Genomic DNA, 24,970 nt, shown 5'->3' with positions numbered 1-24,970 from the left:
ATTAATATATCTGAAGAAGGTTTTATCCCCCTTCTTTACAGATTTGGCAATTTCTTCCTCTTTTGAGGCTTTAGCAGCATATATTATCTGTTTCGCCTCCTTCTGTCTCATTTTATATACCTCCCTATCAGCTATACTTCCAGACTCTTTATACCTCCTATAGGCAGCCTTTTTTTCATTGACTATAGCCCTTACATCATTGCTAAACCATAGCGGTTTCTTCTTCCTTTTACCTTTAGTTATTTGTCTTACATACAGTCCAGTGGCTTTTAAGATGGCCTTTTTTAATACAGTCCACTGGATGCTCACTCCTGCCATTTTATCCCTCCCCTTTAATTCATTATCTAAATATTCTCCCATTGCATTAAAATTTGTTTTTCTGAAATCCAATACTTTGGTTGCATTATAGGATTGCTCACAATGAGTTTTTACATCAAACCACAAACATAGATGGTCACTGCAACCTAAATTTTCTCCCACCTTGACATCTGAAACCCAATTCCCATTCGTAAAAACTAAATCTAGAATATTCTCCCCTCTAGTTGGTGTCTTAACCAGCTGTGCCAGAGCTGCTCCTGTAAAGGCCTCTACTATATTCTTACTTTTGCATGTAAGGGCACTGGGGATATTCCAGTCAACATCAGGCATGTTGAAATCACCCATAACCACAATATCTCCCTTTACTGCCATTTGGGTAATTTCATCCACCATCTTGTTGTCATATTCCTCGGATTGCCCTGGAGGCCTATAGATCACCCCAATTCTAATGACAGAACCGTCTTTATTTTGCATGCAAATCCAGAGAGTCTCTAGATCTTGACACGTATTTTGAATTAGTGTTGTTTTTAGACTTTCTTTAATATAAATGGCTACTCCACCTCCCCTTCTCTCTATTCTATCCTTCCTATACAGTGTATATCCTGGTATGGATATTTCCCATTCATTAGAATCCTTAAACCATGTCTCAGTTATGGCAACCAGGTCCAAATTATCTCTAGATATTATGGCCATTAATTCACAGAGCTTGTTGCTCAAGCTTCGAGCATTTGTGCACATTACCCGAAGAACATTATTTTCGTTATTAGTTTGCCCCTTATCATCAACAACTACATCTATATTATTTGCAGCTCCCTTTTCATAAGCTTCCAAAAACTGCTTTATCCTCATTGGTCGGGGACAGAAATCACCCACATCAGTTACATCTCTGTCCCCTTTACCTAGTTTAAATGCCTGTCCAAAAAAGTTCTGAATTCCTCACCGAGCACCTGGGTACCTCTGTATGATGGATGCAAACCATCCCTCTTAAACAACTCCCTATTAGACCACCTACTGACATCATGACTTACATAGCCAAAACCTTCAGCTTTACACCACTGCCTTAACCACACATTAAACTTTCTGATACACGTTGTTTTATCCTCTTGGCCACAAACCGGTAACACCTCTGAGAAAGTCACTGAATCAGTTATTTTACCCAGCTCCACACTTAGACATTGAAAATCTCTTTTTACTACATTAACATTTCTCTGGGACAAATCATTTGTGCCAAGATGCACCACCACATCAACGTTATTACCTTTACTCACAGTCTTAACAATGTTTGTAATCCGCCTCCTGTCCCTGCTGGCAGTGGCCCCTGGGAGACACCTCAGCACCTTAACCACATCCTTGCTCTGTCCCAAATCAACACCTCTAACGGTCGAATCACCCACAAGAAAATGCGTCCTCTTTTTATTTCTACTAACTGTACTTGATGGTTTGGTGACATTTACGACAACTTCCCCTTTGAACATCCCCTCATTCTCTGCCTGAGGGACCTTGCTAATATCTCCAACATCCTTACTATTTAAATCCGCAAGAACACTATAGGAATTCGATACAGAGAGACCAAAATTGCTATGTTTCCCTAAATATGCCCATGTCACACCAACACTCCGCAGTCTGCATTGGTTGCCGATCAGTTTCCGGTCACAATTCAAAGTGTTGGTTATGACCTATAAAGCCCTTCATGGCACCGGGCCAGGTTATATCCGGGACCGCCTTCTGCCGCACGAATCCCAGCAACCAATTAGGTCCCACAGAGTGGGCCTTCTCCGGGTCCCGTCAACTAAACAATGTTGTTTGGCGGGACCGAGGGGAAGAGCCTTCTCTGTGGCAGCCCCGACCCTCTGGAACCAGCTCCCCCCAGAGATTAGAATAGCCCCCACCCTTCTTGCCTTTCGTAAGCTTCTTAAAACCCACCTCTGTCGTCAGGCATGGGGGAAATGAGATATTCTTTCCCCCTAGGCCTCTACAATTTATGTGTGGTATGTTTGTATGTATGATTGGTTTTATAACAAGGGTTTTTAGCTGTTTTAGTATTGGATTGTCGTATGTTGTTTTTACCACTGTTGTTAGCCGCCCTGAGTCTATGGAGAGGGGCGGCATACAAATCCAATAAAACTAAACTAAACTAAAAACAGCTTCCCCCATCCCCTGGAGGCCCCCTGGAAGCTGGAAACGGCTTGTTTCCTAACTTCTGGTGGACCTAGTAGGCTCATGTTTCACCTTTCCCAGGTGCCAAAGGCTTCCCTAGAGCCGAGTGGGGGTAAAAACACCCTCCCCCATCCCCTAGAGGCTCTCTGGAAGCCCAAAGCGCCCTCCCAGACCTTCTGTGTGGGGCCAAAAATCAGCTGGCCGGCACACACATGCACGTTGGAGCTGAGCTAGGGCAACGGCTCGTGTGCCAGCAGATATGGCTCCATGTGCCACCTGTGGCACCCGTGCCACAGGCTCGCCATCACTGGCTTAGGACTACCAGTAGAAGGAGTGATGCAACTCACATAAACAACTCTGGGACCACACACTCACATACACACAGCAAAGCACCCTTTGGGGATGATATGGGTATGAGTGAGGCCACTCTCCTTCAATCCCCACTGGTTTCTTGGCCAGCTCATGTTCTGTCGAGCTCTCTGGTAGAATCCTCCCGAAAATGCACAGATACAATTTCAGACACACACACGTTTGAAAATTCAAAACAATGTTCTTTATAATGAAAATTCACTTAAACCAAGCCCTCTTTTGGTATAGCAAAGAGCACTGGTCTCCAAACAAACTGGTAATTTGTACAAGTCCCTTATCAGTTCTGTGATACTTAGCTTGCAGCTGTGAGGCAATTCACAGTCCTTCTTCTTTCACAAAGTGAAACACACTTTGCTCTGGTTTAGTTTCAAAGAGGGGAAAAATCAGCACACAAAAGGTCAAAGTCAGTAAAGCAGTCACGAAACACAACGATCAGATAATCCTCCACAATGGCCAAACCCACAGGCTGCTCTTTATAGCAGCCTCATTAATTACCACAGCCTCACCCAACCACAGGTGGCCTCATTTTCTTTGATAATAATCTCTCAGTTGTTGTTGCCTATGCATCGCTCTCCACATGCGTGGCTGTATCATTAACTCTTGTTCTGAATCCAAGGAGGAGCTAGATAATTGATCTCCTTCTGAGCTGTCTGCCCCACTCTGCTCCACCCTGTCACTCATGTCTTCTTGGTCAGAGGAGCCTTCATCAGCAGATTCCACCAGGGGGCAAAACAGGCCTGCGGCATGTGGATGTCTCCCCCACATCCAGAGTCCTTGGGGCAGGAACTGGGCCAGAGCTAACCACAACAGCTAATAACCCGGAAGAAGAGCTAAGCCCTTTGCGGCAGTTCCCTAAACACAAAACAGATCCACAAAGCAATCCTGCTTGTCCGATGATCGCAATGCCAACACAAAAAGTGTAAACCGAGGCTCACTTGTTTTCCTGGCACCAAATCCACTCTTAAGCTTTACATCTATCGTAAAAGCCTCTTCGAACAAGGATCCCTGTTCAACTGGGTTGTTTTCCTTTCACAGCTCATCTCAAGTGAACAAACGGAGTGATGTTGTTGAGATCTGAATGTCCTGTGCTGGAGAATTTTTCTCCACACACCCCCGGGAGCCTTTCTCAAACTTGGCAACTTTGGAGGTAGGTGGAACGTCAGTGCTGGGAATTCCCCGGCCAGCCATGAAATCCAGGAGTTTAAGTCCGCAGCTTTTAACGGTTGCCAAGTTTGGACACTGCTAGAAGAATCAGAATAGAGATGGAAGGGACCTTGGAGGTCTTTTAGTCCAGCCCCCTGCTCAAGCAGGAGACCCTAACACAGTATCAACAGTAGAGACCTTCAAATTTCTAGGTTCTATCCTACCTCAAGACCTAAAATGGTCACCTAACATCAAAAAAAGTCATCAAAGAATTTTCTTTCTGCGCCAGCTCAGGAAGCTCAAACTGCCCAAGGAGCTGCTGATAAGAGTTCTCCAGAGGAATCATTGAGTCCGTCAACTGCATCTCTATCACTGTCTGGTTTGGTGCTGCAACCCAACAGGACCGGCACAGACTTCAGAGGAGAATCAGAACTGCAGAAAAAACAATGGCTGCCAACCTGCCTTCCATTGAGGACCTGTATACTGCACGAGTCAAAAAGAGGGCGGGGAAAATATTGACTGACCCCTTGCATCCTGGACACAAACTGTTTTAACTCCAACCCTCAAAACATCTACGGAGAGTCTACGGAGAGGGGCGGCATACAAATCTAATAAATAAATAAATAAACATCGCTACAGAGCACTGCACACCAAGACAACTAAACACAAGAACAGTTTTTTTCCCGAACGCCATCACTCTACTAATCAATAATTCCCTCAACACTGTCAAACTATTTACTAAGTCTGGACTACTATTACTAGTAGTTTTTTTCCTCATCATTCCTATCACCCATCTCCTCCCACTTATGGCTGTATGACTGTAACTTGTTGCTTGTATCCTAAGATTTTTATTAATATTGATTGTTTCTTCATTGCTTATTTGACCCCTATGATAATCATTAAGGGTTGTACCACATGATTCTTGACAAATGTCTCTTTTTCTTTTATGTCCACTGAGAGCATCTGCACCAAGGCAAATTTCTTGTGTGTCCAATCACACTTGGCCAATAAAATTCTATTATATTCCATTCTATTCTATTCTATGCCAGAGATAACTGTTGTGTGCCAAAAGTGAGCAAGTGCACCCACAATGTCAAGGTTCCAGGGTGTTCCCTTTATTTTTTTGAGCAGTGTTTTTGTCACATCACCCCTATTTTATTAGTCAATTATCAGTCTGTACTCATTTTTCTTTCTCACTCGCCACCTTCTCTCACCATCCCTGCCATCTACCTTCCTCCTCCTCTATTGTGGTTAGCTCTGGCCCAGCTCCTGCCCCAAGGACTGTGGGTGTGGGGGAGACATCCACATGCTGCAGGCCTGTTTTGCCCCCAGTGGAATCTGCTGATGAAGGCTCCTCTGACCAAGAAGACATGAGTGACAGGGAGGAGGAGAGTGTGGCAGACAGCTCAGAAGGAGATCAATTATCTAGCTCCTCCTTGGATTCAGAACAAGAGTAATGATACAGCCACGCATGCGGAGAGCGATGCATAGGCAGCAACAACTGAGAGATTATTATCAAAGAAAATGAGGCCACCTGTGGTTGGGTGGGGCTGTGGTCATTAGTGAGGCTGCTATAAATAGCAGCCTGTGGGTTTGGCCATTGTGGAGGATTATCTGATCATTGTGTTTCGTGACTGCTTTACTGACTTTGACCTTTTGTGTGCTGATTTTTCCTCGCTTTGAAACTAAACCAGAGCAAAGTGTGTTTCACTTTGTGAAAGAAGAAGGACTGTGAATTGCCTCACAGCTGCAAGCTAAGTATCACAGAACTGATAAGGGACTTGTACAAATGACCAGTTTGTTTGGAGACAAGTGCTCTTTGCTATACCAAAAGAGGGCTTAGGTTAAGGGAATTTTCATTATAAAGAACATTGTTTTGAATTTTCAAACGTCTGTGTGTGTCTGAAATTTGTACCTGTGCATTTTTGGGAGGATTCTACCAGAGAGCCCGACAGAACATCCCCCCTCAACCCTTCCTTCTTCCTTCTCTCCACTCTCCTACTTCCTTCTCAGAAACTACTCCCCCCTCCCTTCTCTTTCTTTACCTTCCCTTGAGCCACTTCAAATTCATGCATGCTGCCTGGGGAATTCTGGGAGTTGAAGTCCACACCTCTTAACGATGAAAAACACTGGTACAAACCATCATAAAAGCAGAGGCCACCTTACTACAACCGGCAGAAGCTGAGCCCAGAGGACAGGGTGATCCACTCTGAACAAATTAACAAACCACAGCTCTAACAATATTCAAAAGGAAGGTCCACTCAACTTCAGGAAAGTGACCATGGCAAATAGCCGTAGGGAGGAGATGCGAAGACTTACAGGTGTTCCAATCACTTCGGTTTCCGAAACTTACCGGTGCTACAATTTTGCCCGTCTGTCCAACTTGCATGTCGTTGGGAACAAAGCCAGCATCTACCGCTGCTCGGGAAGCACCAACTACAAGCAAGAAAGATGGTCCGATATGAGGGCAAAAAATTCAGAGCTTGGTCCCAATCCCTTCCCTGAGGTTAAGGTTCCTTCACTGGGCCAATTTCCATTTCTAGATAGCGATAGCAATCGCACGTAGACGTCTATACTGCTTCGTAGAGCTTTTACAACCCTGTCTATGCAGAGTCAGCCTATCGCCCTCAACAATCTGGGTCCTCATTTGACCCACCTCGGAAAGGTGGAAGGCTGAGTCGACCTTGAGCCGGTGGTGAGATTTGGACTGCTGAACGACAGCTGGCAGTGAACTGAAGTAGCCTGCAGGGCTGCACTCTAACCACTGTGCCACTCTGGCTGGCTGGCTTCCTTCATCACCTTTTCTGTCTCTTTCTTTATTTCTTTCTTTCCTTCCTTTCATTCCTTCCTTCCTCACCTTTTCTGTCTTTCTTTCCTTCCTTTCTTTCCTTCCTTCCTCCTTCCTTCCTCACCTTTTCTGTCTGTCTTTCTTTCCTTCCTTTCTTTCATTCCTTCCTTCCTCCTTCCTCACCTTTTCTGTCTTTCTTTCCTTCCTTTCTTTCATTCCTTCCTTCCTCACCTTTTCTGTCTTTCTTTCTTCCTTCCTTTCTTTCCTTCCTCCTTCCTCCCTTACCTTTTCTGTCTTCCTTCCTTCCTTCTTGCAGTAGCAATAGCACTTAGACTTATATACCGCTTCACAGTGCTTTACAGCCCTCTCTAAGCAGTTTACAGAGTCAGCCTCTTGCCCCCAACAATCTGGGTCTTCATTTGACCCACCTCGGAAGGATGGAAGGCTGAGTCAACCTTGAGACGATGGTGAGAGCTGAACTGGTGAACTACAGACAGCAGTCAGCAGTAGCAGCTTGCAGTACTGCACTCTAACCACTGAACCACCAACTCCTGCCTTGAATTGACAAGGCTAATCACATTCTAAAGGGCTTTAAAAGACCAGGAAAAGAATATTTGTAGCTCAAGAGTTGAAACGGTGGTATTCTGTGAGCTTGTTTCTTGATACAGATCTTTGCATGACCTGTCATTCATTCATTCATTCATTCAATTTTTATGCCGCCCTTCTCCTTAGACTCAGGGCGGCTTACAACATGTTAGCAATAGCACTTCTTAACAGAGCCAGCATATTGCCCCCCACAATCCGGGTCCTCACTTTACCCACCTCGGAAGGATGATCACCATCACCATCAGAACACTGATGATATTACCTAGCTGGGTCGTGAAATGTCTTCAAGCTCAGACAACACCAAGGACCCCACAGAGAAGCTACCATCCAAGCTAACTGATTCCTTACCACCCTCCCCACTTAAAGACCACCAATAATATACTGCTCAAAAAAAATAAAAGGGAACATTCAAATGACACATCCTAGATCTGAATGAATGAAATATTCTCATGGAATACTTTGTTCTGTACAAAGTTGGATGTGCATAACAGCAGGTGAAACTGACTGTCAATCTTCGGAGAGGGGCGGCATACAATTAATAATAATAATAATAATAATAATAATAATAATAATAATAATAATAATAATAATAATAATAATCAGTGTTGCTTCCTAAGTGGATTTCACAGAGGTTTGATTTACTTGGGAGTTATATTCCGTTGTTTAGGTGTTCTCCTTATTTCTTCGAGCAGTATATAAACTGTTTAAAGGATCAAAACTCAAACACTTTTTACCTGCGGCGTGCAACTGGTCAGCCAGGTCGTACAACAGCTTAAAGTTTTCGCCACTCTTCAAGCCTCGCCCTGAAAAATAAGAAATTAAATCTCTTGAAATCGAAGTCCAGTTTGAAAATAGATTCTCTCTGAGGCTGGCAAACTCCCTCTTACTGGAGTGTTGTTTTTCTTAAAGAAAAAAGCAAGGATAGCTGTCTCTCAGGGATGCGAGAACCATGGGGGTCGAAGCCCTTTTCAACTCTCGCATTCTGTACTCTGGCTTCTTCTGCCCAAGTCCTCCACGCATTTCCAGCAAAGGAACAGGAAGAATTCGAATGGCGTTTACAATAGTTATTTTCATAGGCAAGCCATGCTTTGAGATTAACGGCTTATTTCCTTATCCTTGCACAACAAAATCGACAGGACGGAAATCTTGGCAAAATGCCCTCCCTTCCGCTACGAATTTCTAGTAGGAAAGCAACGAGAATCACATCACCGCTTTCTTTTAAGATAGAGATACCGAGTATTATCTGCCCACTGTAACCGTGAAGTGCAGATCAGTTTGGAATTATGACTTTTATTGGGGTTCTTCACCACTTGTTAAGTCAAAGGTGGGTATTTGTTGTGGTTAGCTCTGGCCCTGCTCCTGCCCCAAGGACTCTGGATGTGGGGGAGACATCCACATGCTGCAGGGCTGTTTTGCCCCCGGTGGAATCTGCTGAAGGCTCCTCTGACCAAGAAGACATGAGTGACAGGGAGGAGGAGAGTGTATACAGGGCATAAGAACATAATGTATGTTCTTATGTATAAGAAACATAGAAACATAGAAGATTGACGGCACTATACAGCTGTAAGTCAAGGGCTACTGCAAACATACTCCCTTTTCAATTTGAATAAACTCTGATTAATCACTACTCACCACCCGATACAACCACTTTTGCACTAGTAAGTTCGGGCCGGTCACTTTTGGTTAATTTGTGTTCAAGCCATTCCGACCGGCCAACAGGTGCAGGGGCTGATACTGTGGATATTAAGAAGACATAACAACAATATAATAGCAATTAATAACATTTAATAACAATTAATTAATAACAACAAAACTAATTAAACTTTGCTTTCTACCATTTTCAAGAATGACATTTAGGATTGCATCTTGGCAGGGTGAAAGTTATCAGCTATCTAAACTAGTTAGATCTATCTTTCTATCTATCTATCTATCTATCTATCATCTATCTATCTATCTATCTATCTATCTATCTATCTATCTATCTATCTATCTATCTATTAGATTTGTATGCCGCCCCTCTCCGTAGACTCAGGGCAGCTCACAACAATAACAAAAACAATGTAAGAACAAATCTAATAATTTAACAAACACTAAAAAACCCATTATTAAAAGCAAACATACACACAAACATACCATGTATAATCTGTATAGGCCCGGGGGAGATGTCTCAGTTCCCTCATGCCTGACGGCAGAGATGGTTCTTAAGAACTTTACGAAAGGCAAGGAGGGTGGGGGTAGTTCTAATCTCCGGGGGGAGTTGGTTCCAGAGGGTCGGGGCCCCCACAGAGAAGGCTCTTCCCCTGGGTCCCGCCAAACGACATTGTTTAGTCAACGGGACCCGGAGAAGGCCAACTCTGTGGGACCTAACTGGTCGCTGGGATTCGTGCGGCAAGATATTGCAAGATAAGCATCCAAGAACTCTACACGCATTTCGGCAAAATATCCATCTGTTTTTTCTAAGCACAGAAAAGGAGCACAAGTCAAACTTTTGATTCTTTTGAGAATCAGAAAACGTAAGAAGAAGAGAGGGGGTATGCAAGAAACACATGTATTGGAGAGCAAAGTTTCGGTATTTGTAACCCAATGACATCTGGTCCCACAGAGTGGGTCTTCTCCGGGTCCCGTCAACTAAACAATGTCGCTTGGCGGGACCCAGGGGGAGAGCCTTCTCTGTGGCGGCCCCGACCCTTTGGAACCAACTCCCCCCAGAGATTAGAATTGCCCCCACCCTCCTAGCCTTTTGTAAGCTTCTTAAAACCCACCTCTGCCGCCAGGCATGGGGGAACTGAGATACTCTTTCCCCCTAGGCCTTCACAATTTTATGCATGGTTTGTCTGTATGTATGTTTGGTTTTGTAATAAGGGTTTTTAACTGTTTTAATATTGGATTGTTATGTGCTGTCTTTATTACTGTTGTTAGCCGCCCCGAGTCTACGGAGAGGGGCGGCATGCAAATCCAATAAAGAAAGAAAGAAAGAAAGAAAGAAAGAAAGAAAGAAAGAAAGAAAGAAAGAAAGAAAGAAAATAAATAAATAAATCTGAAAGCAAAAGAAGGCCAAAAAAAATTCCCACTCACTTTTTTCCACCGTTGCGTTGCCCCCACTCGCTGGGGCAGCCTCAAAGGAAGTCCCCCGGACAGAAAGCACCTTGACTTTCTCATCACATTTCACCGTGCACAGCGCATTGCCTGGCAGAAACAAAAACCCAGAGGGGGGAAGAGTTAAACACAGTGGCACCCAGACTGGGGACTTGTCTGTTCAGAGGAAGCTACTTCAGACAGTGACCCTGGAAAGGCTCTGAAGAGTTCCGTGTTGCATGAGCTTAAGAATTCTGCCCCTTTCTTTGTGAAGCTGAATGGCTTGACCATTTCGGAGAACGAGTTTGGGAAATTTTTGCAGCAGTCTGAAGTGGTGGATTTGAAGGGAAAAGCACCTACTGTCAATCCCAAAGAAAAATGCTTCGTGAGAATAGGGAGTTTGGAAAATGGAAGGGGGGAGGAGGAGGAGGGAGGAAGGAAGAGGAGAGAGAAGGAGAAAGGAGGAGGAGGAAGGAGGAAAAGAGAGAAGAGGGAGGAGGGAGGAGAGATAAGAGAAGGAGAAAGAGGAAAAAGGAGGAAGAGAAGAGGAAAGGAGGAGAGAGGAGGAAGAGAGCAAAGAGGGAGGAAGGAGAAGGAGAGAGGACTGAAGGAGAAAGAGAAGGAGAAAGAAGGAGGACAGAGAAGAAGAAGGAGAGAGAAGGAGAAAGAGAAGGAGAAAGGAGGAGAGAGAAGGAGAGAGAAGTGAAGGAGGAAGAGGAGGAGAAAGAAGGAGAGAGGAGAGAGGAGAGAAGGAGAAAGGAGGAGGAGAGAGAAGAGAAAGAGAAGGAGAAGGGAGGAGAGAGGAGGAAGAGAGAGAAGAGGGAGGAAGGAGAAGAGAGAAGGAGGAAGAGAAGAAAGGAGGAGGAGAGAAAGAGAAAGGAAAAAGGGAAGGGGGAGGAGAAAGAATGAAAAGGAGAATAAAGAGAAGGAGGGAGGGGGATAGAGGGAGGTAGAGGAAGGTGAGGAGGAAAAAGAGGAGAAAGGTGAGGAAAGAGAGAAGGAGGAGGAAGAGGAAGGAGGGAAAGAAGGAGAGATTATATAATGGTACACAATGATTTTGGCATAATGATTTTTAAAAAGGAAATTATTAGATGGTGAGTCAAGCCTCTCTCTATGCAACCCATCCATCTCCAAGGCAGGACAGCATTGACCAAAGGGGGGAAAAAATAGAATCCGCCACAACAAATTTACAACGACATGAAAGCTCATGTTTCCATGTCCAAATTGCATTAGGGGATCAGATAAACCTAATGAGGCTAGACAAGTATTTGGGCTGCACAATAATTAGGGGAAGTCAATTAAATATTACAAATAATTGTATCAATGTCCTCTTAACCAAGAAAAATAACCCGACGGATCGCTGAAAGCCGGACTAATGTGTAACCCCCGTGAAATGAAGGGGATGAAGCCGGATGGCTGAGGGTTGGCAAAATCTGATCAGAAGTGCATTAACAAGGACGCAATAGAAGTTTCCTAAAATAAAATAAATATATGCGTATCAGGAATGTCTGCAGAGCTGGTTAATTAAGCTCTCTGCTTTCTCAGAAACACTGAGCTACAATCCCACAGGACTTAGAAGGATCCCATTAGTAGCTGCGTTGGAAAAATAATTTCTGTTTTCCCATGTCCTAGAGTTTTGTTTTTTCTTTTCTTTCATTCTTTCTTTCTTTCTTTTGTTCTTTCCTTTCTTTCTCTTGCTTGCTTTCATTCATTCTTTCTTTCTTCTTTCCTTTCTCTTGCTTGCTTTCATTCATTCTTTCTTTCTTTCTTTTTTCTTTCCTTTCTTTCTCTTGCTTGCTTTCATTCTTTCTTTCATTCTTTCTTTCTTTCTCTTGCTTGCTTTCATTCTTTCTTTCATTCTTTTTCTTTCCTTTCTTTCTCTTGCTTGCTTTCATTCTTGCTTTCTTTCCTTTCTTTCTCTTGCTTGCTTTCATTCTTGCTTTCATTCTTTCTTTCCTTTCTTTCTCTTGCTTGCTTTCATTCTTTCTTTCATTCTTTCCTTTCTTTCTCTCTCTTTCTCTCCTTCCTCCCTCCCTCCTTCCCCTCCCTTTCTCTCCCTCTCTCTTTCTTTTTGAGTTTCTGTGGGTCACAAGTAGCCCCGAAAAGGCCCACAAACCTCACCTGCATAAATAGTCCTCACAAAAGTATCCGGTGACTTGATTTCAATTATTTCTGAGATGGGAGCGACATCCAATTTAGCTGCCACTCTGGGAAGGAGGTTCTAAATATTTAAAAAAAGCATTGAGGGTCACAACAACAACAACAACAACAACTCGGCAACCCCAAGACAAAACTAAACCGAGGCTCGGAATTCCACCCAGATACATTTAAGAAGTATATTTATAAGCTCTATTAAGACAATGCAACTTTGATGGACTGAAAGCAGATGCAATATTCTGGCCGTGCCACCAATATTCAGAATCTTATTTACAAGCAGTCCTTAAGTCACTAGTCCTTATTTAATCACCACTTAAAACTATCAAGGACCCACCAAAATGTATTTACGAGCTGGTTCCATAGTTACGATGACTGGCCTGAGAAAAACAGTGAATGGGCTAAGCCAGGTTCATTTAACAACTGTACAATTCTCTTTAAAAACTGCAGTGGTTCACTTAACAAACGTGGCGAGAAAATTCGTAACAATGGGGGCAAAACTCAACAAATGTTTCATTTAGTGATATTTAGCGACATAAATTGGGGGCTCAATTGTGGTCCTAACCCGAGGCCCCACCTGCAATTGCCAGGCTCAATTACAGTCGTTAAGTCGAGGACGAACTACATATAGTGGTTTCAATGTCTTTGGAGCAACGGATTCCTGGGTGGTTTAAAATCCTTAATTTAAAACCTCACCTTCCCAAAGGCAGATGCTCCGGCACAGATGTGCGTGTAACCGAACTGCTTCTGAGTTTCCAAAACCAGTGGCGTCAGTTCCTCTGGAGAGAAAATGCAACCGGTCAGATCAATGTTTACTTTTTCCTTCTTTTTAAAGAGGGTCTAGATTTGTCTATCGCTTCACAGTGCACGGGGCGATTTACAGAATCATCATATTTGCCCCCCAACAATCTGGGTCCTCGTTTGACCCACCTCGGAAGGACAGAAGGCTGAGTCAACCTTGAGCCGGTGGTGGGATTTGAACTCCTGAACTACAATTAGCCGTTAGCTGAAGGAGCCTGCAGTGCTGCACTCTAACCACTGCGCTACCCCGGCTCTTACTTAACCTTGCTGTTCAGTTCAAGAAAACTCCCTAATCTTATGTTCCCGGGTCTATTTGACCCGGACTGCAAATTGATCATTTTAGGTACTTATATTTGGTCTTTTTGAAAGCTTTTTTCACCTGGAAACAAGTTTGAACATTTCTGCACACAATGGAATGTAAATTGAACTGAAAAAAAAATTAATCCTTATTGGTTTATTTTGCACATAAATGTGCCCCCCCCCCGTGTTTGTGGATTTATTTTAGGTTTATAAGGCCGGGGGGGTGGCTCTTTTGTGGCAAAAATAAACCAATAAGAATCATTTTTTTCAGTTCATTTCTATCTTTCTTATGTTCAGGATTGTTCAATTTAATATATCAAAACTTTTGGGGGAATATTCCTTAGAGATTTGTAGCCTAAAAAAAGTATAAATTGAAAAAAACATGGGGGGAGGGGCTTTTTGATAAAAATAAAAATATAAGCCTCAATTTTTTCAGTTCAATTTTCATATCATTATGTTCACAAATGTTCAAACTAGTTTTCCAGTTGAAAAAGTTTTCAAAAAGATCAAATTCAAGTACAGTACCTAAAAACATTCTTTTTGGTCCAGTCATATACGAACAGAAACAGAGTCGAAGTGAGAATTGTAATACAAAGTCCACTTGGAAAAACTAAACTCACCGGCCAGAAGTCCTTTATATGCGTCATGTTGGACGAAAAGCACCTTGGAAACTCCAGGTATTTTGCTCAGCTCTTGAGCCACCTGTGAGAAGGAGATCACGTAGGTCAGTGTTCCTCCAATTCCCAGAATTCCTAGCTGCCTCAATACATCTGGAATGCTAAGATTATTATTTGTACAGGGCAGCGTTTGCCAACCTTGGCAGCTCTGAGATGTGTGGACTTGTATTAAAGATTGTTGCAAAATCGACACCAGAAGCACACACAGATAACTGATTTAGCTGGATTCAATAACTTCTTTATATGTAAGAATATTGATTGATTGATTGATTGATTGATTTAATTATTTTATTTATTTATTTATTTGTTTGTTTGTTTGTTTGTTTGTTTGTTTATTTGATTTGTATGCCGCCCCTCTCCGTAGACTCGGGGCGGCTAACAACAGTGGTAAAAACAACATGCGACAATCCAATACTAAAACAGCTAAAAACCCTTATTATTAAAACCAATCACACATACAAACATACCATACATAAATTGTAGAAGCCTAGGGGGAAAGAGTATCTCAGTTCCCCCATGCCTGACGGCAGAGGTGGGTTTTAAGAAGCTTACGAAAGGCAAGAAGGGTGGGGGCTATTCTAATCTCTGGGGGGAGTTGGTTCCAGAGGGCCGGGGCCGCCACAGAGAAGGCTCTTCCCCTGGGTCCCGCCAAACGACATTGTTTAGTTGACGGGACCCGGAGAAGGCCCACTCCGTGGGACCTAATTGGTCACTGGGATTCGTGCGGCAGAAGGCGGTCCCGGAGATAACCTGGCCCGGTGCCATGAAGTAAACTTTACAATACCAATAAAGATTCTTCTTCGAGCAGTTGCAAGTGGCGGAGAACAGTTAGTTCCATTTCAGCAGAGTACAGAGTGGAAGAGTAGAGAGTGGGCGGAGAGTGCTGAATAGAGAATGCTCAGTGGGCGGAGACTGCAGGCACGCCTAGCACCTCTAGCTTAAGTTTCGATTCTCTGCACAGACTCCCAAGTGTTTAGCTCTCTTTGGCTGACCTAGTTGCTATGCCTATTCATTGGCTGACCTTGTTACCACTGGCTCTCCCAGTCATGAATATTCTAACACCTTACTTCAATTCCCAGAATTCCCCAGCCAGCCAAGCTGGGGAATTCTGGGAACTGAAGTCCATATATCTCAGAGCTACCAAGGTTGAGAAAATACTGGTGTAAGGAAAGCATTTCTCCCTGCTCTAGATGTTGGCAAAAAATAATAATTACATGGGGAGGGGGGATGCAGAACTGTAATTAAGAGCAATTTCTCAACTTTAAGGCATATGGACTTCATCCCCCAGTGTTGGTTATGACCTATAAAGCCCTTCATGGCACCGGACCAGATTATCTCAGGGACCGCCTTCTGCTGCACGAATCCCAGCGACCGGTTAGGTCCCACAGAATGGGTCTTCTCCAGGTCCCGTCAACTAAACAATGCCGCTTGGCGGGACCCAGGGGAAGAGCCTTCTCTGTGGTGGCCCCGGACCTCTGGAACCAACTCCCCCCAGAGATTAGAATTGCCCCTACCCTCCTTGCCTTTCGTAAGCTCCTTAAAACCCACCTCTGTCGCCAGGTATGGGGGAATTGAGATGCTCTTTCCCCCTGGGCCTTTACAATTTCATGTGTGGTATGTCTGTATGTATGTTTGGTTTTTTATATTAATGGGTTTTTAAATCATTTTTAGTATTTATTGGATTATTATTGTACATTGTTTTATTACTGTTGTTAGCCGCCCCGAGTCTCCAGAGAGGGGCGGCATACAAATCCAATAAATAAAATAAATAAATAAATAAAAATAAATTCCAGGATGGCTGGGGAATTCTGGAAGCTGTAGTTACCAAGGCTGAAAAATATTGATTTAGAACTTGAGAATATTTTGTTCTTTCAGGCCTACTGAGATACGTTAGACAGCTCCAATGTTTTTTTATACCAAAATTATTTATTTCTTGAAGTTTGAAAAACTCTCACATCAAACTAATTAGCACTTTTTGGTTAAAGTTATAAAAGTTAAAGTTATAAGTGACACCCAACTCCCTGGGTCAGCACAATTTTCTTTTTTTTTCTTTTACCTTTTCACAGTTGGTCCCTGCTACTAAACAGGACACTTCACCCCCGAGCCGTTTTGCCGCGGTTATGGTGTTCAAAGTAATTGGTGTCAGGGCCTCGTTGGTGTGTTCAGCAATTACCAGTGTACTTTGAAACCTGTGAAGTAATGAAACCTGGAAAAGATAAAGGGGTGGGGGGGAAAGGAATTTGATTAAAAATCAAAAATACCTGAAGTTCTGCACAGACAAATAAGGCATGCCACAAATTATAGCATTCGGTTGCTTTTTCCATTTTTATCAACAGGATAAATTATTTTGTAGATAGAGGCTCGTATGCCCAGCATTCATTCATTCATTCATTCATTCATTCATTCATTCATTCACTTATTGGATTTGTATGCCGCCCCTCTCCGGAGACTCGGGGCGGCTAACAGCAACAATAAAACAGTGTACAATAGTAATCTGATACTAGAGATGATTAAAAAACCCATTAATATAAAAAACCAAACATACATACATACATACATACCATGCATAGAATTGTAAAGGCCTACGGGGAAGAGGATCTCAATTCCCCCATGCCTGACGGCAGAGGTGGGTTTTAAGTAGCTTACGAAAGGCAAAGAGGGTGGGGGCAATTCTAATCTTCAGGGGGAGTTGGTTCCAGAGGGCCGGAGCCGCCACAGAGAAGGCTCTTCCCCTGGGTCCCGCCAAGCGACATTGCTTAGTTGACGGGACCCGGAGAAGATCCACTGTTTGTTTATTTGTTTGTTTGTTTATTTATTATTTCCTTCCTTCCTTCCTTCCTTCCTTCCTTCCTTCCTTCCTTCCTTCCTTCCTTCCTTCCTTCCATATTTGATTTGATTTGTATGCCACTCTTCTCCGTAGACTTGCACTAATTTGCAAGATTAAAACAAGATCGGTTGCTTTTGGTCAAGATCTCCTTGGGAAGGGGTCTCCATACCTCAATGTCCTTGGTATCTCTGTATAATTTTGATCACCCCAAAACAATACGCTGCAGGGTTGATTATGGTTATAAACCAGGGAACCAGGGAAGGTTTTGTCACATAATCTACCACGCTAATATTCTGAGTTGGTAGATGAAAATATACTGCTCAAAAAATAAAGGGAACACTCAAATAACACATCCTAGATCTGAATGGATGAATTATTCTCATTGAATACTTTGCTCTGTACAAAGTTGAATGTGCTGACAACATGTGAAAATGATTGTCAATCAGTGTTGCTTCCTAAGTGGACAGTCTTGATTTAACAGAAGTGTGATTTACTTGGAGTTGTACTGTGTTGTTTAAGTGTTCCCTTTATTTTTTTCAGCAGTGTATTTTCAGCATCCCAGCTTAAGGTTGAAAAGTGCCTGGCTAAAATTCACCCAAGCATCTTCCGTACTTGAAGGACAATTAGAATTTTGATCTCCTTTGGTCCTAATTGGGGGTGGGGGGTTGGACTAGATGACCTACAAGGTCCCTTCCAACACTGTTAATCTGTATCTAATCCATTACCTTAACCATTATGCCACGGTGCCTGTGCCACCATGAAGTAACATGCCAAAAATAAACAGAGGACACATAACACTGGAAATAAGAACACTGTAAGGCAATCCTTGACCCAACAGTTTGTTTGGTGACTGTTCGAAATTACAATGGCACGGAAAAGAGCGACTTATGACCATGTTTCACACTTATGACTATTGCAGCAACTCCACATGATCAAAGTTCAATGGCTGGTTCATATTTATGATGGTTGTTGTGTTCTAAAATCATTTGGTCGCCTTTTGTGACAACCATGTAATTAACTTAATGACTGGGGCAAGAAAGGTCGTTAAACAGGGCAGAATTCAGTTCACAACTGTCTTAATTAACGAAAGAAATTTTGGGTTCAATCATGGTTGTAAGTCAAGGACTAATTCTGTGTGTTAGCAAAAACTTCAGAAGAGAAGGATTTAGGTGTCGTGATTTCTGACAGTCTCAAAATGGGTGAGCAGTGTGGTCGGGCAGTAGGAAAAGCAAGTAGGATGCTTGGCTGCATAGCTAGAGGTATAACAAGCAGGAAGAGGGAGATTGTGATCCCCTTATATAGAGCGCTGGTGAGACCACATTTGGAATAATACTGTGTTCAGTTCTGGAGACCTCACCTACAAAAAGAGATTGACAAAATTGAACGGCTCCAAAGACAGGCTACAAGAATGGTGGAAGGTCTTAAGCATAAAACGTATCAGGAAAGACTTCATGAACTCCATCTGTATAGTCTGGAGGACAGAAGGGAAAGGGGGGACATGATCGAAACATTTAAATATGTTAAAGGGTTAAATAAGGTCCAGGAGGGAAGTGTTTTTAATAGGAAAGTGAACACAAGAACAAGGGGACACAATCTGAAGTCAGTTGGGGGAAAGATCAAAAGCAACGTGAGAAAATATTATTTCACTGAAAGAGTAGTAGATCCTTGGAACAAACTTCCAGCAGACGTGGTTGGTAAATCCACAGTCACTGAATTTAAACATGCCTGGGATAAACATATATCCATTGTAAGATAAAATACAGGAAATAGTATAAGGGCAGACTACATGGACCATGAGGTCTTTTTCTGCCGTCAGTCTTCTGGCACCGGACCAGAATATCTTCGGGACCGCCTCCTGCCGCATGAATCCCAGCGACCGGTTAGGTCCCACAGAGTTGGCCTTCTCCGGGTCCCGTCGACTAAACAATGTCGTCTGGCGGGACCCAGGGGAAGAGCCTTCTCTGTGGGGGCCCCGACCCTCTGGAACCAGCTCCCCCCTGAGATTAGGATTGCCCCCACCCTCCCTGCCTTTCGTAAACTCCTTAAGACCCACCTTTGCCGTCAGGCATGGGGGAACTAAAACACCTCCCCCTTGCCCATGTTGTTTTGTTGATTGATTGACTGTGTGCCTGTTTTTTTATATATATATACTGTTTTTATGAGATTATTAATTTTAAATTGTAACTATATGGGTGGGCATTGGGTTTGGTATTATGTACTGTACTGTTTTTTATTATTGTTGTGAGCCGCCCCGAGTTTGCGGAGAGGGGCGGCATATAAATCCAATAAACCTAACCTAATCTAACCTAACCTTCTATGTTTCTATGTTAATTGTACACATCTTAGTTTAAATCTTCAGGTTTTTTCCCAATTAGCAAAACCAAAGACATCCCCTGCTATTTATTTCCCCGCTTACAACAACCAATTCTCCAATCTGTTAATTTTTTTTTTCCACTTTAAAGTTCACTGTGAATTCGTAACGACCTTTTTCAATGGCTTCATTACTGGCTCAACATAAAAAGAGACCTCCAAGTTACGGAGGCGCCCTGGGTGATGGGCTCAGCGATCCGTGATTTAAGACCCCCGTGGGAAGAACACTTCCGAGTTTTTTAGGGATGCTTCATGTTCCAACGTAAGGATATTAAATCATCAAAAGGTGTAAAAAAGATCTTCAAATCATTCAAGGTGAATTACCGGGAAGAAATGACTCCTTTCCAATGTACATCAAAAAAAGAGTTGGTTTTTGATGACGCTCCATTCATCATTTCCCGGAAAAAAAGTTACAAGGCCCACAGGGCCACTGCCTGAAGAATAAATCTATCTCTCCGTGGCAAAATGCCCACATTTGCTTCAATTTATAGGCCTGTCACAAAGGGGAATTATGTTGTAACTGCTAAAAAATTGGGAGGTTTCAGTTTCCAGCGGGAACTGAGGGGGGCTTGAAAAAAAATCCATCCAGTCTTTGCTGGAGAGAAGAGTCTCTTTTATTTATTCATAAATACCCAGGGTACAATTCGTAAAAAGACACTGAAAGAGTCGTAGATGCTTGGAACAAACTTCCAGCAGATGTGGTAGATAAATCCACAGTAACTGAATTGAAACATGCCTGGGATAAACATAGATCCATCCTAAGATCAAATACAGGAAATAGTATAAAGGCAGACGAGATGGACCATGAGGTCTTTCTCTGCCGTCAATCTTCTATGTTTCTATGACACTTTTCTGGAGCTGCGTCTTCAACTTTTGAGCCCAATAATTCCGTTGTTAATGGAGACATTTTGTTATGTGTCCCATTGGTTCATTTTACAAGCTTTTCTTGCCTCTGTTGTTAAGTGAATCACTTTGGCTGATAAAGTGAGTAACCTGGTTGTTAAGTGAACCTGTTGTCCTTTGCTTGCGAGGTGATCACAAAAGGGGGTCATATAACCACGAGACCCCGCAATCGTAGTAAATGTGAGCCAGTTGCTAAACATCTGGACTTTGACCCTGTGCTGCAAGAGTCAGAAGGCCAAAAAACGGTCGTAATTTGGGGGGGGGGGGTTTCCAGTGTCATTGCAACCTTGGTCTGTTGTAAAGTGAGGACTGCCTGTGTACATTTCACCTTTAAAGTGACTTCTGTACCTTTGGGTGCTTTGGGAGATCTTACCCAGAATCTGGACCAGCTGATTAGCTGTTGCTCCTTATCACCTTTTCTCCTGGAACCTTTTGTATTTATTTATCCTGGAATTATCGGGTATTATCCGTCCCATGACTTCCCAGCACTTTTCTTACTACTAGATATGTAGTTTGTTATCAGTAGTAGTGCCTTGCTCTGTTTTTAAGATTTTTAAAAGCATGCTTTTTTTGGTATCTTTCCACGTCCTTCCTTAAAAAAACCAGAGCCCATAAATTTATTTATTCGTCAAACATGTATAGGATAGTAGTACTGTAGTTTGTATAACATAAGTAAAAAGTAACAATAAAAGAGGACAATAGGACAGGGAGGGTAGGTAGAGTAGTGTGCTTTCGCACTACTTACAGACCTCTTATAGATGGGGAGAAGTCGAATGTAGACAATCTAGGGTTAACGTTTTGGGGGATTTGGGGAAGAAATCACAGAGTCAGGTAATGCATTCCAGGCACTCATCCCTCTATTGCTAAAGTCATATTTTCTGCAGTCAAGTTTGGAGCAGTTTACATTGAATTTGAATCTATTACGTGCTCGTGTATTGCTGCAGTTGAAGGTGAAGTAGTCATTAACAGGAAGGACATTTTGGTGTATGATTTTATGAAATGCATTTAGATCAGATTGGAGGTGATGTAGTTGTAAATTGTCTAAGCCCCGGCCCTCTGGAACGAGCCCCCCCCCCCCCGGAGATTCGCACTGCCCCCACCCTCCTCGCCTTTTCCAAGAATCTTAAGACTCAGGCTTGGGGCGATTAGATCTCAGCCCCCTGGCCGACGAATGTTGGTATGGCTGTTGTTTGAATGGGTATGATTGATTCTTAACTATACTGCTCAAAAAAATAAAGGGAACACTTACACAACACAATATAACTCCAAGTAAATCAAACTTCTGTGAAATCAAACTATCCACTTAGGAAGCAACACTGATTGACAATCAATTTCACATGTTGTCAGCACATTCAACTTTGTACAGAACAAAGTATTCAATGAGAATATGTCATTCATTCAGATCTAGGTGGGTTTTTTTTTCTCTTTCGAGCAGTGTATAATTGGGGTTTTTAGATTCTTTGCTTAGTTTTAATTAATTGGATTTCGCTATTGTCTTTTGTTGTTTTTATATATTGCAAGCTGCCCCGAGTCCTCGGAGAGAGGCAGCTTATAAATCCAATAAATTAATAAATTAAATTTCAAGTATTTCAAGTCTGGTGGAATAAGGTATTTTGTTGTGAGCAAAGGAATAAAGGGCATTTCTTGTGACACTATTTTTAAAAGGTTGGCTTCTTCTCTATTCCATTACAACTTTGCTCTCTTTTGAAAGTTGATCTACTTTTGACCTATTAGGAGCCCAGCCAGGAGGGAGGGAAAATCAGGAGACGAGGGTCCTGGCCAGTGGCAGGATTCCAATTAACTATTAACGGAGCAACCTGCCAGAAAGCACAATTTCCCTTGCCAGCCAGGCTGCTTAAGTGCAAAATGTATGGTTTTTCCCACCCACGAAGGATTCATTAAGCAAAACTTCACCAACAGGCTCGGCTATCTCCTTTGTCGCTTTCAGCCCACGAATCCCTTTGATGTGGCTGGGCGTTACTGCCCCACGGGCTCTGGCGCTCGGGCCCTGTTGCAAACGGCAGGAGAGAACATCCACCAGCAGGGTATTATTTTAATGAAAGCTTGAGTGCCACACATAAATCACCCTTGACACATTGATGGGTACTTGCTGGAAATGTATACACCAGCACAGTGGAAGCAAGATGGCTCTACCCACATATAACAGAGATGGTTTCCATAGGGAGGGAGGCTTAAAGCTGGAGTTTTTAAACTTTTTTCAGAAAACAAATTCCCCAAATTCTTAATTTGGTAAGAAAAAATGGACTGTGTTTAAAGGAACTTTAGTACTTCCTGCTCTTTACCTGCCGTGCAACCCCTGCTAAATTCCATTTGAGAAATTATTATTATTATTTATTAGATTTGTATGCCGGCCCTCTCCGTAGACTCAGAGCGGCTCACAACAATAACAAAGACAATGTAAGAACAAATCTAATAATTTAAAAAACACTAAAAACCCCATTATTAAAAGCAAACATACACACAAACATACCATGTATAAACTGTATAGGCCCGGGGGAGATGTCTCAGTTCCCCCATGCCTGACGGCAGAGATGGGTCTTAAGAACTTTACGAAAGGCAAGGAGGGTGGGGGCAGTTCTGATCTCCGGGGGGAGCTGGTTTCAGAGGGTCGGGGCCGCCACAGAGAAGGCTCTTCTCCTGGATCCCGCAAAACAACATTGTTTAGTAAACGGGACCTGGAGAAGGCCAACTCTGTGGGACCTAACCGGTCGCTGGGATTTGTGCGGCAGAAATCTTGGTTTAAAAGTCCAGCAGATCTGTAAGATCTGTTCAAGCAGATGATTAGTTCAGTCCAACTTTACTGGCTTGTGATTTATTCATTTATTTGAGTTGGATGGGACCTTGTAGGTCATCGCTCAAGCAGGAGACCCTATAACATTTCAGGCAAATGGCAGCCCAATCTCCCCTTGAAAGTCTCCAGTGTTGGAGTGCTCACAAGCTGATCTATTTAATTAAAGATTTGAGGAGGGGGATGCTTTAATCCGAATTCCTATACTGCAGGTGTGCTGTTCTTCCTCCTTCGACATCCTGTTGTCTTAGCTCTTAAGGTACCAGACTGCTTGCCAATTCCATAAATTTCATGCATTTACTATCAGAAAAAAACTCAGTTTCAAAAGTGGCCTCTGACTTCACTATCAAAGGTAAGCTGTTTCCCCCACTTCCAGGAATACCATCTCAGGAGGGTCCATGGTCAATTTTCAAACTGACAAGCCAAAAAATTGGGGTGATCCAAAAGGCTGTATTTCTTCAAATGCAGGATTTATTTATTTATTATTATTATAAATTGTGTGCCCTTATTGTGAGCCGCCCTGAGTATTATTATTATTATTATTATTATTATTATTATTATTATTATCATATACCTCCCCCAGGCTTATATAGTTTTATGTATGGTATGCTTGTATTGTATGGTTTTAATGACAGGTTTTTTAAAGATGTTTTTTAAATATTAGATTTATTACATTATTATATTGTTATTATTGTTGTTGTGAGCTGCTCCGAGTCTGCAGAGAGGGGCGGCATAGAAATCTAATAAATTATTATTATTATTATTATTATTATTATTATTTTGGGGGTATTCAAGCGACCTGCATCAATCAATCAATCAATGGGGGAGGGGGCAGGTGAAAGTGCCCACGAGACCCTTCACTGGGGCAGAGAGGGAAACCCCTTCATGACCCCAATTGAGGCAGCCAGGCTAAATTTAGCACATTTGGGGCTATGCGGGGGACCCCCATTTTGCAGGGAGGTTAAAAGATTGGGTGGGTGAGGGTCTCCAGGGGACAGAGGCCCCGCCCCAAAGAGCCCCCCCTCCTCCTTAAGAGGGACCAACCTGGGTCATTGGCAGCCCCATTTTGCCCTCCCTTGTCCTACCCTGCAGGGCAGGCAGAAGGGAGGGGCGGGGCTATGAAGGCCACGCCCCTCAGAAGCCCCTCCCACCCAGTCGCCCTCATCTAGCGTGACCTTTGCCTTTGGAAGGCGCGGGCGGCCTACCCTACAGGGCCGTCCGTCGAGGAGGCCAGACCCGAGGCTGCGGCCTTTACTCACCGCTCTCCGGCTCAAGCGTGGCGCCCTGAGGAAGCCCCGAAAAGCGTTCATGGCGACAACTCCGGACGGCAAGCCTTTTTCCTCCTCCTCCTCCTCGGCCTCCGCCTCAGGCGCCGCCTCCTCTCATCTCGCGAGAGTTTCTGGGGAACGCGGGGCGGAACTGAGTCCGCCATTGCGGTGGGGGAGGGAGGAACAGGGGCGGCGCTTCTCATTGGCGGGCGGCGGCCAATCAGCGAAAGAAGCGGGAGCGGCAACTTTTTTTGCCAAGATGCTCATGCTTTGAAATGAGCTAGAAAGGGGCGTGGTGACTTTTGATGGACGTGGCCAATCTAGGGGAAAGGTAGTGGGGCGGGGTTTTGTCATTCATCTGCTCCTTAGCGCCGCCTGGAAGAACGCACCGCTTGGACTTCATCT

The 24,970-nt window shown here is 43.3% G+C and overlaps 1 protein-coding gene across 5 annotated transcripts in view; it reads right to left on the bottom strand.

The window, feature by feature from the left end:
- Window positions 1-24,693, bottom strand: part of ETFA (electron transfer flavoprotein subunit alpha) — a 55,820-nt gene extending 31,127 nt beyond the window's left edge. For 4 of the 5 annotated variants that reach the window (XM_070762266.1, XM_070762268.1, XM_070762267.1 and 1 more), the window contains exons 1-9: window positions 24,557-24,689; window positions 16,445-16,594; window positions 14,332-14,413; window positions 13,307-13,389; window positions 12,578-12,677; window positions 10,457-10,567; window positions 9,014-9,115; window positions 8,116-8,184; window positions 6,341-6,423 (exon numbers count right to left, since the gene is read on the bottom strand). In XM_070762266.1, the coding sequence (XP_070618367.1) occupies window positions 6,341-6,423; window positions 8,116-8,184; window positions 9,014-9,115; window positions 10,457-10,567; window positions 12,578-12,677; window positions 13,307-13,389; window positions 14,332-14,413; window positions 16,445-16,594; window positions 24,557-24,607 (831 nt within the window). In that variant the 5' untranslated portion in view covers window positions 24,608-24,689. Of the gene's footprint in view, window positions 1-6,340; window positions 6,424-8,115; window positions 8,185-9,013; window positions 9,116-10,456; window positions 10,568-12,577; window positions 12,678-13,306; window positions 13,390-14,331; window positions 14,414-16,444; window positions 16,595-24,556 lie in introns of all 5 variants that reach the window. The other variant, XM_070762265.1, reaches the window with a different exon arrangement.
- Between the last annotated feature and the right edge of the window lie 277 nt (window positions 24,694-24,970).

Source organism: Erythrolamprus reginae, chromosome 10 (assembly GCF_031021105.1).
Source record: "Erythrolamprus reginae isolate rEryReg1 chromosome 10, rEryReg1.hap1, whole genome shotgun sequence".
NCBI classification, from domain to species: domain Eukaryota; kingdom Metazoa; phylum Chordata; class Lepidosauria; order Squamata; family Dipsadidae; genus Erythrolamprus; species Erythrolamprus reginae.
Note: the sequence above shows the minus strand (reverse complement) of the source record. Positions and strands in the feature narration are given on the sequence as shown.